The 13,927-nt window shown below is 40.8% G+C and overlaps 1 protein-coding gene across 1 annotated transcript in view; it reads left to right on the top strand.

The window, feature by feature from the left end:
• LOC141017069 (neurocan core protein-like) overlaps positions 1-12,533 on the top strand; it is a 38,513-nt gene extending 25,980 nt beyond the window's left edge. The window contains exons 14-20 of the mRNA XM_073491688.1: positions 4,374-4,487; positions 6,825-6,876; positions 7,083-7,189; positions 7,362-7,444; positions 8,925-9,069; positions 10,036-10,218; positions 11,403-12,533. Of these exons, the coding sequence (XP_073347789.1) occupies positions 4,374-4,487; positions 6,825-6,876; positions 7,083-7,189; positions 7,362-7,444; positions 8,925-9,069; positions 10,036-10,218; positions 11,403-11,521 (803 nt within the window). The 3' untranslated portion in view covers positions 11,522-12,533. The remainder of the gene's footprint in view (positions 1-4,373; positions 4,488-6,824; positions 6,877-7,082; positions 7,190-7,361; positions 7,445-8,924; positions 9,070-10,035; positions 10,219-11,402) is intronic.
• The last annotated feature ends 1,394 nt before the right edge of the window (positions 12,534-13,927 follow it).

Below are 13,927 nucleotides of genomic sequence, written 5' to 3'. Positions count from 1 at the left end.
CTGGGGGTTTTGTGTTTCTCTGTGCAATTTAAAAAAGTAACAGGTCATTAAAATCCATTTTTCTTCGCTGCCGACACGTTATCGTTCATCAGCGTGGATGCTCACATCGTTATCTTTATAGTTAGCGTTATGTAGTTCTTGGTGTGGACGACCCTTATTACACACACTTTTAAAAAAGCTTTTAAGTGGCTGAATTGACAGAATAAAGGTACTAAAATAAACACGTGAAAGCTCTGAGAGATTACATTTAGTTTCAACACGGCATCTCAACTACGGTTTCTGCTTTCAGAGAGTCAAAGTCATACCTGCTGCCTCGTGAGTCACTTGCACTCCACGCTTTTTTGTTTCACATTTTTTCGCCTTTATAAATGTCTGATAATGTAGAGCTCGACAGGAAACGAGAGACGAGAGAGTCAAAAAATTCCAGGACCAAAGAGTTTCTATGGTATTCACCTTGATCATTCAGCTACCAGTTCACCCACTGCACTCCATTTAAAATGAAATGCTAAAAAATGCAGCCATGAACCACTCACAAAAACTCATTCATTCCATTTCCACCTAAATGTCTTGCTTAATGCATGATTTAAATGCCATACAGAGCCATGACTCACTCACATACTTGTTACTTCTCAGGACTTGTGCTTGATTCACAGAGGACAACGTTATTAGTAACGCCTGTGAGCTTTCCACTGTGTCAAATCAATATCGGCTGTGTTAAAGGGTCTTTTGAACTGCCATTCATTCTTCTGTTGCACCTGTTAGGGTTGTACAAGTTACAGCTTTATCACTGTTTTCCGGTCCATGTAGTTTGATGACATCGTATAACTCGCAGCACAGCTCTGTCCAACTTTAACTCGAGCAGCGGTCTGATCAGAATGACTGAAAACACCTGTAAGCACCAATTTAACAAGTCTTTGGATTGTTTTTTAGTTTCAGCTCATATTTTAATTCCATACTGAAGTCTTTACAGTATATTCTGACTTCAAAAAAAGTATAATTTTGTCACATTGTGCAAATCACAGCTGGTGTTTGAAGTCGGTGAGGCTTCTTTAAACAGGATTTACACATTCATGTGATGAATACCTTGTTTTTCCAAATATTTAATTTTGCTGGATTATCCAACAGCAGACATTACATACCAATATTTTCTGTACCTCCCACTTTAAATCCAAACTGTGCCTCTAATGCAGTGGCAGTTTTGAAGTGCGAGCTCTGGCGTGTTCCTCTGCGTCCCCAAAGCTGCGACACCTGCACGGAGGAAACTGTCACACTTTGACACGCAGATATAAATCTGTCTTAGGGGTCCTAATTTGTTCCTAAACATATGCTCAGCTCATTAAGCAACCACTCCTCAAGGAAGAGAGCAGTTTATTAATAAATGAACCACATACGCACTCGTCGGCGTTCACGGTCCCATTTCCGGCTGTGAACACCTTGATACCAAATTTAGAGCTAAGTTTTGTTGCGGCGTCACAGAAATACGGACGGACAGACAGGCAGACGATCAGACTGACAGGCAGCAGCTGATGCGTGGGTATGCTGCAAGGCTTTGTTATGGATTTGCAGAATTTGCAGTATTATCTCTCCGAGGAGCAGCTTCCCCTCTGCATAATGGATGAGAGGGACGAGGGGATCAGACTTTTTTATATCAAACAACAAAGAGCTGCAGTGATTTTAATGGGCAGAGGAAGTTGGTGGTGTGTGTTTAACTGTGAACCAGCACATCTGGAGGTCCCTGAAGGTCACGCCAGTCATGATTAACTTGGCGGAGTTTCGTATTTTATATCCATGATGATTTTTTTTTTTAAGTTACATGTTAGGTTTTTATGTTTTCAAACCACTTAACATGTATTTTTCTGCGAAGAGTCTGAGTAACGTCATGTTTCCCGGAGGAGGCATTTTCTCCACTGTTGAGAAAATAAAAATAAAGCTTCTCCATCACTTTGCAGGAAATCCAGCCTCTGCACTTTTCGGCTGAGCACACTAATGCATGATTTTCAGATGAATTTCTCATGCTTAAACCTGCAGAGATTATCTCAAAATTTGAATCAAAGCGTTTGGCTGAGTTGCACCCACACGGTTTCTTTTTTAATCTTTCAGAAATCAAAGTTTGATACATTTATGTATTAAATTACTAATCCCTGATTCATATTATCAAGGTTTTTTGTACAATTTCAACTTAGTTTAGTTACTTTGAAATGGATTTAATTCTAATATCTAATACCTTCCACATTCTTGTTACTGCAAATTTTCAAATTAGATGCTTTAAAGGATAAGTTCAACTAAAAATGAAATTCGTTCATTATCTACTCACCCTCGTGCTGATGGAAACTCAGATGAAGTTTCGCAAGTCCACAAAACATTTCTGGAGCCTCACAGCAAAACAGTGTTGCAGCAGAAGCAGATGGGGATGTTTAAAACATCAAAAAAAAAAACGACAGAAAAAGCTCCACACAGCTCATCCAGCGTAATCCAAGTCTCCAGAAGCCCTGTGATCCTGAATTGATTTGCAGAGACGTTATTTACACTCTTTTTTCAAGCTGAAATCTTCACTGTAGCTGGTAAACTAAAAGCGTTTGGGATCTTGGTGCTTCTGGAGACTTGGATTACACCGGGTGAGCTGTAAGGAGCCATTTTATGTATTTTCCAGTTGATTTTTTTTTTTGTTTCATTGATTTAGCACAGCTGCTCTGTTGTTTCGATAACATTTTAAACCAACTCCCCATCTAGTTCAGTTGTCTGGGAGAACACTGCAACACTGTTTTGCTGTGAAGCTCCAGAAACGTTTTGTGGAGGACAGAACTTCACCTGACTTTCCGTCAGCGTGAGGGCGAGCAGATAATGACTGCACTTTCATTTTTTGGTTAAACTTATCCTTTAAGTGATTCATGAGCCAAGCCATTCACAGAAGGTTATTTCTTCAATAAGAAAAGTGACATTTGAAAAACTCTCAAACCACCTATGCTCTTAAATTGCTATTTAATCTTGCAGACTGATTAAATAGAACATTTGACTGATCACAACTTTGAGCCCGCTGGAGGAGTAATAAATCATATTAGCATAAATCTCTGATCTGATTTTAGTTCCGGTATCTGTCCTCAAAAAACATTTCCCTCATTTTCCTTCATTAATCTTAAAAGAGCTGCAGTCTCTAAACAGCCTCTGCTGTCAGATTAAAGTCAAATCAGACCTTTAACATTTTGAAGCCAAAGCACAAACAGTTAAAGCTGAGAAAATTGGATCTTTAAAAAAAGATGGAAAAAACAATCTTACAACATACTTTATTCATAAATCACAGTTAAAATCCGGATTAAAAGTGAAAGCTCGCTATTCAAACACTCGGTGTTTGGTAATAAGTGTCTGAAAAGTCTTGTACGAGGCTAAAGGTCATTCTAGTTTGATCTGTCTCACACATTTAGCTCTTCACAGCCGCTGACCTTTTTCAGTGGCGAGCTTCTTTTTTCTCAGAACTAAGTAACCGTTAAGATCTGAGGAAACACTTTTCGCTAAGTTTAAACTATAAGTAGCTTTCTTTTTGCTCCCTCGCTGTGAGTTTTAATAGATTTCTTCAGTCCTGGGGTATATCTGTTATTCAGGGGTCCAAAAAAACCCCACAGTGGTGAAAGGAGATTACATGCTCTCCATTTACAATGATAAAGTGATACTTTATGGATCCCCGCAGAGAAATGTTCCTTTTTTGCTTGCTCTTTTCTCCCAAAGAGAGGTTAGAGAGCACAGTTAACGCAGTAGCACAGCCGCCCTGGAGCTGATAGGGTATCTGATGTTGCTTAATGCCTCTTCTGCAGGGTGGATGGCTGCCAAAAATGGGGGCTTGTACCCAGATCCGATGGTCAGGTTCACCAAAATTTATGTCTGTACTTTAACTGCTTTAAAGGGAAAGAAATGCAACTGGCTGCTTTCCATTTCTCGCTCATGCAGCCTTTTGTAAATTGGGACAATGGAGAGGAAACAAAGGAGATTAGACATACATCAAGTCAACCTTAGGCTCTGGAAATACATAAAAAAGGATGTAATAACACTTGAAAAGCTTTTAGAGTGTCTTCCTGTGCGAGAGAATGGGGACAAATCAGGAATGTAAAGGGGATTAGGCTGTCTGTATTCTCCTCACACCCTGTTTGAATTATGATACTGTACTCACCAACATGGATGCATTTCCACTCTCTAAACCAGGCCTAATGACCGGCTCGTTTTGTGTCAGAGCTTGAATGGCAGCAGACGCCCACACGCTCTCTCCCTCTTTATGAACAACATCTCCTCAGCAGAATACATCCTTTTAATTTGAACCCTAATGAGATCTGCAACCCGCCGCCTGTTTTTTTTTTCCTCTCTCTCTCTCTCTCTCTCTCTCACAGACGTAGATGACTGCCAGTCAGAGCCATGTGAAAATGGAGGCACTTGCATCGACAAGATTGATTCCTTCCTCTGCCTTTGCCTGCCGAGCTATGGAGGAGACACGTGTGAGAAAGGTGAGAGTGAGAATACAACACGCACACAAACGCACACAGAAAGATGAAGATTACTCCCAGCTATGTGAGGGTGGAATCATCATGCATCCCCCCTTTTCTTCATACGAGATGTTATTGGACTGCGTACCACCAATAAATCCAGGTCGCTGTTGTTGTTGTGTGCAGCCACAGTGCTGAGCTTGTTAAGATTCCCAGTCATCTGATGCTAGCTGTAAAAATGTTTGTTGCAAACTGTGCCGGTGGAAATAATCCTGATCAGTGTGCAGCGTCTGTTACAGCCGCACGTCAGGACACAATATCACAGAGATGCATCTCTCCGCAGTTATCAGACGGTGTATCTGTGTGTGTCACAGCGGCTGCTGGGTGACAGATACACACCGAAACTCCTGCAGGCACAACAACACGCACACTGCTCTCCAAGCATCAGTCAGCATTTGCACGGTTTTCAGTCAGCTTCCCACATCCATGAACACACCCGTACGTCTGATGTGTGGGTGCGATAGTGATGCTGCTTTTTGTGGTTCCAGATTATTGCTGTGTTTGTACTTTAAAGGTGCCCTGTGGAGTTTTGTAGTAAACAAGCAAAAGCTCTGTTTACATTCACTGTTCCTCGAGGTCAGACAAACATGTTGAATGTGTTTTTCTCTCTGTATAAGTACTTTCATTGTTTATGTTCACGTTTACTGGCTTGCAGTCTTCTTCTATGCTTTTGTTGGTGCGCTGCCATGCTTCTTTGTGCGTTAACGCCGTTTCAATCAGCAAAATAGCGTGAAATCCATGACAGGAAACAAAGTGGGTTTTTTTCTTCGGGGTGGCCAAGTCATGACCCGCCCCACTCTGCCTCTAATTGGTTAATAAGTACTCATTGCCTTCGCTGGTTGGGTTGGTTTGGTTTTGGCAGAGCCCCTGAGTAAGGAGAGCCGTGTCACTTCTGTTTACTCCAGTGGACCATTTTTTCACAGCAATGGCGCATCATGGAGCCTCTCAATAGCTAATGCTAATAGCTAATGGCATTAGGAGTGAGATTGGCTCGGATTTGGGTAAGAAAATCGGGGTACATCAGTCAATCAGAGGCAGAATAAGGTGGTTTGTGCCTTCACCATCCTGGGAAAGAAAATAATTGCCCTGACAGGAACATTATTAATAGTATTGCAAGGCTGCACATGTGCATGTGTAAAAAGAAAAATGTGATTTTGCATGTAAAATGTTTGCTCAATGGCACTACTAGTGGTCAAAATCACCACAGGTATGGGGACACCGAGACATTTTGTTTCATGATCAGGCCTACAGCGTCCTTACCTGTGGAGGTGGAGGAAGTAGATACATTTGTTGATAATACGGACCAGAAAGAGTTACTGTTGCCAAACTTTTTCTGTTAACGTAGCATTTTTCAAAACAGTAGGGATAAAGTAAAATGAGAAAGAGGGAGATAAAAAAGACAGAGTATAGACAATATATAAAAACAGTTAGAATTAAATGAACAATCCACAAAACAACATGTATAAAATCAAGAAAAACAAAAGGGTTTCAAGATTTTTCAAGGAATAATTTGACATTTTGGAAAATCTGCTTATTCGCTGTCTTAGCATTAATTAGTGAGATTTAGGTGCTGTTTGGCTGATTTCGTTTCCTTTGGACAGAGCCAAGCTAGCTGTTCCCACCTGTTTGATAGTGAGTCAATGACAATCAAAAAAAGCCAGGCAAAACAAGCAGCAGGGTGGCTTTTTCTGCAAAATACAAACCAGGCTAAGATGGCAATGAACTGACAAGTGATCTCATATGGAAATCAAAGAGGCAGCAACCAACCCTCAGATTCAGGGTACAGGGCAACACAATAGAAAAGGAGGCAATCTAGCCTCATTGTAATGAGTTTTAGACGTGTGTCTGTGTGGTAGGTGGCACTCATCACCCCTCATACCACACACTGAAACCAACACGCACACAAGCGCTGATTCATCACCTCACTGGTTTCAGCCACCTCCAGGTCCAGAGCTGTCCCCCGCATGTGTGTGTGTGCGCGCAGTAGGAGTGATAGTAATGAGAATTAATGAATATCTAACCTTTGCAGTTATAAATGAATCCGCAGCCCTTGGTGTTATTAATGAATACTAATAGTGCACAGCGAGGGCCACGTGTGCTGTGAATTGAAAACGAGCCTGTATAATTACAGTTCAGGTATTTAGCCTCTCAAGATGCCAGAGTCATAGATTTTAGTCTTAATCTGCCAAATGAGAAAGAGCTTCCTCTCTCGCACAACTACGCTCGCACGTACTGTAGCCTTCATAAAACATTGTAGCTTCTCTCATTTCCCCTCCTCTTCCCTCTTCATCTTTACAGACATCGAAGGCTGCGAGCACGGTTGGAGGAAGTTCCACGGCCACTGCTACAGGTAGGAATGATGAAAAACTGCGCCGTGCTGTTAAAATTAATGGAGTCACATTATATTTACCTGCAACCACAGGTGCCTTATCCATCTGCATTACTCCTTTATACCCTGGAGTTATTCGTGACACACTTACTGGGCGCTCTGTTCCATTTAATGCTGTCTGGCAGCATAATATATGAAATATGTCTTTTCGTAACGTTCTCCCACAGGTACTTCACCCACAGACACACCTGGGAGGATGCAGAAAAAGACTGCAGAGAGCACAGCGCCCACCTCAGTAGTGTCATCTCCGTCACAGAGCAGGAGTTTATCAACGGTATGTGTGTGTTTCTCTCAGTTTGGTTTCATTCGGATGTACGCAACGGGGACGAGGACGAGGGGGGAAGCCACTAATAATAAAATGATAAAGTAGTATAGTTGGTGAAACAACTGTTTTAAACTGATAGAGTCAAAGTCAAAGGAACATGTTGCACTGTTGTTTTGTACAGGTCTGGGTCACGACAACGCCTGGATCGGACTGAATGACCGCACCGTGGAGGAGGACTTTCAGTGGACTGACAGCAACGATCTGGTCAGTGATTCCTAGTGAATACTTGCTGCCATGTGAGAATTCAATCTCTCGTTTAAAGGAGACCTACTGTGCTTTTTTTAGTGTTTTATATGTTCTTGCGCATTTAAAAGAGCTTGAAAGGTCCGCGCCAACAGAAGCTCCTCTCTCCCACAGAAAACACTGCTCCTCAAACGCCTCTTCAGTAGCCCCGCCCTTAATTCTGTGTCATTGTGACATCACACTACGTCACCAGGTCACATATTTACATAATATATGCCTGGCAGCTAGTTTGACACGTAAGAATTGATTCAGCACAGCTGCTCTGTTGTTGTAATCGGTGCTGGCTCAGGCGTGTGTGAGCTGACCAATCAGAGCAGACTGGGTATTCAGGAGGAGGGGCCTCAAAGAGACAGGAGCTAAAACAGAGCGTTTCAGACAGAGCTATTATTGATTAAAAACTCAGATAATCAGCTCCATCAGGGCTGTGTTTAATCAGATTTGATAGATGTCAGGCATCCAATATTAGCAGACCAGACAAGTGACATCAGATTATTTTTTCAAATCATAATTAACTTGATTAATATCAAAGCAAAAATATGTTATCCGTCAAATTATATGGCTAAAAAAATTACCCTCCTTTTAGATCTTTAAAGATACTGATATTAAAAAACATTTGACTATTGTTGACAACTTACAACCCAAAATTCATTAATTGGCAAAAAACTATTAGATTACTTAGACATCCCAGATTTAGCTCAGCGGTTCTCAGTCTTATTCGAGTCACAACCCACCAAAGAAAACAGGTTGGTGTTCTTGACCGTCCTGCACCCGCCCACACAGCACTGGAACATTTAACACACAGCATCCTGAAAGTGGCAAAATAAAAGTGTGTGTGTGTGAGTTCTGATCTGACACACACACACTCTCACAAACACACTCAATAAAATCTATTTTAAGAAAAAATTATATCCCTGGTGCAAGCACTGTAATATAAAACCCATTCCCCAGTCTAAAATATGTCATTTCACAACCATCTGGCGACACCTGGAAATTAACTTGCCACCACCTTGGGAGTTTCGACCTACAGGTTGAAAATCAATGGTTTTGCAAACCCTGAAGTTTTTTGGGTTTTTTTTTCTTTTTCCTTTTCCTACAATAGAAATATGTGACATCACCTTTTTTTCCAACAGAGCCCCGCCCACTTCGAACCAGTGAGGAAAGCTCAAAATGAAGAAATCTCTCCTGAAAGAGTTTAAGATAAAAGCTTTGGCAGAAGATTTTGTATTCATAACGGACTCCGTTGCTCAGAGTGGGGAAACTGATTGAGAGCATTTCTTTCCATCACCTTTAAAGCTGTTCATTTTCTATCATTTTTTAATCAAACCTCAAAATCTCATCCTCAGTCTTCATCCTCTTAGAGAAGATTGGAGATTCCCCGTCTGACGGTTTCTGACAAATGAAAGTAAATGCGGCTCAATCCTGTTGTTTGCTGCCGTTGCAGGTATACGAGAACTGGAGGGAGAGCCAGCCGGACAACTTCTTTGCAGGAGGCGAGGACTGCGTGGTGACCATTGCCCATGAGGATGGCAAGTGGAACGACGTGCCCTGCAACTACAACCTGCCCTACATCTGCAAGAAAGGCACAGGTACTGTGATGCTGCTGGACTGAATGTGTGACCAAAAGTGCGAACAAACTTAACACCAAAGTAACTTCCTGTTCCTTCCTTGTTTGACACATCCAGGTCCAGTATGATTTAATCAATTCATGAGGAGAGCCTCTTCATACAGTCTGGCTGCTTGTGTGTTATGTCTGACCAGCTGGCCACCTGTTAGTCATCGGTGCTCATCATCAGTGCTTGTGCTCCTTATGTAGACAGGATTTCTCTCTCTGTGGTTGGTCGGTCAGACCACAGTAGTTGTTTGGCATCTCTCGCACTTTTTCTCCATTAAAGGTCGCCGCAGCAAAAGGCTCCAAAAATTGACAATGAACACAAACTTAAGTGAAGATTGTGATTCAATCTCAAGCCTGTATTGATTTTCGAGGGCAATATCAATCTCAATCTTCCTCTTATTGCCGTCTCTCCCTCCTTAGGGCTCCCTTCCACTTGTCCAGCCAGCAGAACTGAAGTTGCACTTATTGCCAATTACTGCCTTGTTCACACAAATATGATCTGAAAAGTCCTCTGAGCCGTTTTTGCCAGGTTTTCCTAATACTCACCCACACGGACTCGGCCGACCCAAATGTGAATGCGGTAATGAGATCATTGCGTGAGGCGAAGAGGGCTAAAGACGCAGAAGAAGAAACAGAGGATGGTCAGGAGGAGTTAGAAAAGGGAAGGAGAAAGATGGAGGAGGACATGGAGAAAGGGATTAAGTAGTCTGAGAGTGTTTGTTTGTCTGGCTGCGGTCTTATGCCTCAGTGGTTTGGCTGTACTCCCTGTCTACTGCAGAGACCCATTACCTCCTTCTGGCCTCAACACTCAGACACAGACACAAGGCTGCCATCTAGAGGCAAAACACACCTGCAGTATTGTCACTTGACATGTAATATGGTCAAAAAGACACTATATGTGACATTTTTGCTTTACATTACATTATGTTATTTCCTGCAGTGTTGTGCGGGACCCCGCCTGCAGTGGAGAACGCCCATTTGATAGGTCGACGGAGGTCACACTATGACATCCATGCGGTGGTACGTTACCAGTGCGCCGATGGCTTCTTCCAGCGCCACATCCCCACCGCCCGCTGCCGGGCCGACGGGAGCTGGGAGAGACCGAAGATCATCTGCACAAAGTGTGAGTGCTCAGTATTATTTATTGATGTGATCCTTTTACTGCTTTGTGTCAGTTTTGGAGATCCATACTTACAATTCTAAATCTTCTGTCAGGTCGTCGTTGCAAATGATTATTTGCTTTTTACTCTGGTTTCCTGGTTACATATGGCCAAATTCCTGGTCTCTGATGGTCATACAGTATCCAGAGCAGCTGTCAGTACATTTATTGCAGCAGTAAAACAGAAAAAAATGTCTTTTAATCACAAAAAAAAAAAGATCAATTCGAAGTAAGAAGTACCACAGTGGCCAAGCGGTCAGGGCCATTGTTCATGTTTTAAGTCATAGAGGGGATTTTTGTTGAATGTGACTCATCTTCTCTCTCTCATTTAATTTCCTGCCATCTTTCTATCGTAGACTCACTACTGAAGGCATAAAAGAGAATGAAAGTGCAAACTAGTCCATTCATGCATGATTAAATCACAAAGTAATATTCTCTTTTCAATGTTTGTCATTACTCTTAAAGTGAAGAATCATTAACTTCCGTATATGTTATTTTGAAGGAGTTATATATACAGTACGCCCACCACAGTGGTATAAAAAGCGATTCAGGATTAAATCCGTTTATTCATAGAAAACCAGACTGGTAAAAAACAATATTTTTCAACTAGATGAGAGAAATACTTTTATCTAGATTTTTTATAATAACGTCTGGCACATGTTTTGTCTGTGACTGAAAATACATCTGTCCACTCCAGTGAAGGGAATATTCTGCCTATTGGACTATATTTAGATACAATCTGAGGACTATTTAAAGCAACATTATGTAACTTTTTTACCTTTGAATAACAGCTTCAAAATCATGTTGATGGTACAGTGTCTTGTAAACAGGGTGAGTGGTGTCTCTGTCTCAGCCACTCCGCCCCCCTATCACTTGTTTCTGCACTATGTAACTTCAGTGAGAGGGCAGGATCACAGCGTTAAACATGTTTACTTCAACATACAAGTTTTCAACACATTATATTGTTATGATGTAATGAGTTTTGTTTATAGTCAGCACCTACATTATGTCTGAAAGATTCTTACAGACCTAACAGACATACAAGTGGTGCATCCAATTCATATCTTTAAGAGAAGTACAAAGACACAACCAGTTGATAGTTGTGACGTGTATAACATAAAACTCATTTGTTTCCGTCCTCTTTTCAGCCCGGAGATCTCACCGGTACCGACGCCACCACCACAATCAGCACCATGAACGCCGCGGCCACAGGAGACACGGAGGAGAGGGACACAAGGCCAGAGAGGACGCACACAGCTACTACTGAACCAAATAATACAACATCTGCAACGCCTAGGTGCTAACCATGGCCCATAAAGACAGACGGTAGTTCACATCACCCTCATCTCCTCCCCCCCTGCTTCTAGCCATGCTCTGTTTAGCTTTATTCCTCCTGACAAATAAGGTTTTCTTACTCTTAACATATCTACACATCTCCTGTCCCCCGAGTTAATTCGGGCGTTTTTGATGCTTCTCCTTGTTTTCACCCCCGCTTCCTTTAACCGAGGTCCATGCGAACACTAACTGTAACACTAACTGTTGTTAACACCCCGTCCTCCTAACACCTCAGTACGGTAAATCCTCTACCAACTAAAGCCCTCTCTCGGCCTGTCAGACTGATAGCAGTGTGTGAGCGTGTGTGTGAGCGTATGCATGTCAGAGAGAAACTTAGAAAAAGTGCTGAGTCACTTCTGTTTTTTGTAAAGGTTTGCTTGTTCTACATGAAAAATGACTCTCACCCTAGTATTCTGTTTACAAAGCACAGATGTAATTGATGCAAGATAGCATTCAGTCCCTGTAACCCTGAGCTTTTTGTATGTGTACCGTAGTGTTACTTTTTTCCATAGAAGCTCCTGATAGCTGGTCTGTTTTATTCTACTGACATGCTTTTTTCTAATATTTGCTATGTTTTGGTGTTATGTTACTATTTATTATGAATCATTTGCTAGTGGATATGCTTTCTTTTTCTAACTTATACTTAAGCGAGCCGATGTAACATCATTTTTCTATAACAGTATAGAAGTCCAACTCAACAATAAAACTAAATTAATCATCTGATTGCCTCTAATCTCTGTATTGTAAATATTGTTGGTGTTTGTTATTGGCTGATCCTCGATCAATAGCTGGACCTTGTCCAATCAAATAGATTCCCCCCCCATCCCCATAACCACTCTCAGCTAATGAATATGTCCCATTGACATAGGTAGTGTGGATGGGACTAAACAATACTCTTCTCAAGATAACCACTTGATTGTATCTGGATTGCTAAATACTTTCGATCTTTGCACGGCTATATTTACATGATGCTTAGAATGTCATGATTTTTTGTCCTTTGGTCCCTTTGATATTTGATCAGTCATCCACTTTTTTGGTGTTCTTATGACTTTTTGTCCTGCTGTTGTATTCCATTCTTAATAAAGTGAGAAAATGAACAACAACATGTCTGATTGTTTTTAAGTATGCTCCTTTATTAGCCACGTTAGCGGCGATAGCAATGTTGCTGTTTGTCCATTAGTCGTTCCTCCACTTTGGTCGTCCGTGGTGCCCGGAGGATAAATCCTAATCCGTGATGGAGTGTAACTAAGTACATCTACTCAACTATTGAATAATTATGATGTACTTTACTTGAGTATTTCCATTTTCTGGTACTTCATACTTCCACTCCACTCAACTTAAATGCACTTAATTTCTTTGATGACTTTAGTTACCACTAGAGCTAAAGCAGCTCAGTTTTTTAAATTGAGTTATTTTTTCGCAATCTGATAATAAAACAGAGCTTCCAATATTACTCATTCAGAAAAATGCTGAGAATCAGATTCGGTAACTGGTCGACCCTTAGTATACAGCAAACACATGCATGTAATACATGTGTAATTTACTTTTACCTGTACTGTTGAGCTTTAAGCATAGATTTATTATTACTTAAGTACATTTAAGATCAGATACGATCAGAAGTACTTTTCGTATGTTTGACTTTCACTTTTGCCTTTACTTAACTTTTACTCAAATATGACTTTTATGTGCCGAATGTACAAATGTGGTTACAATCTTAACATTTTCCTCACATTTGAGTCATAAATTAATGTGAAACAGGTTATACATCTGTTAAAAACATGTTTCTGTGTAAAAGAAACAATATGTTCAGTTAGATTTAACACTTTGCTTTTAGGTTTAGATTCAACTTAGATTTACTATTCAGATTTAATATTTAGATTGAAAATCTGGATATAAATTTTAGATTTAGCTGAAACACTTTTAAATTGAAAAGATTTAAATTGAATATTTAGACTCAACTTTTAGATTCTACTCTTTTTCAACATATAAACGTATTTTTAACACTTACATAAAATGTGTTTTACATGAATTTATGCCCCATATGTGAGGACAACGCACTAAATATTGAAAATCTATCGGTTGATCAAGTTTTAACATTCGGCACCTCATAGACTTTCGGTTACTTTTAACAACACTAATCTTAATTACTTTCCCCCACTTTCATTTTGCTGCTTTGACTGGTTTGTCTGGATGTCTACTGGATGGGTTGCCATGAAATTAGCAAATGTTAGCCTGACATGTTAAACTAAGAAGGTAAACACTGCACCTGCTAACATCAGCATGTTAACATTGTCATTGTGAGCTTGTTAGCATGCTGATGTTAGCATTTATCTCAAAG

The sequence above is a fragment of the Pagrus major genome, chromosome 21 (genome assembly GCF_040436345.1).
Source record: "Pagrus major chromosome 21, Pma_NU_1.0".
Taxonomy (NCBI): Eukaryota; Metazoa; Chordata; class Actinopteri; order Spariformes; family Sparidae; genus Pagrus; species Pagrus major.
Note: the sequence above shows the minus strand (reverse complement) of the source record. Positions and strands in the feature narration are given on the sequence as shown.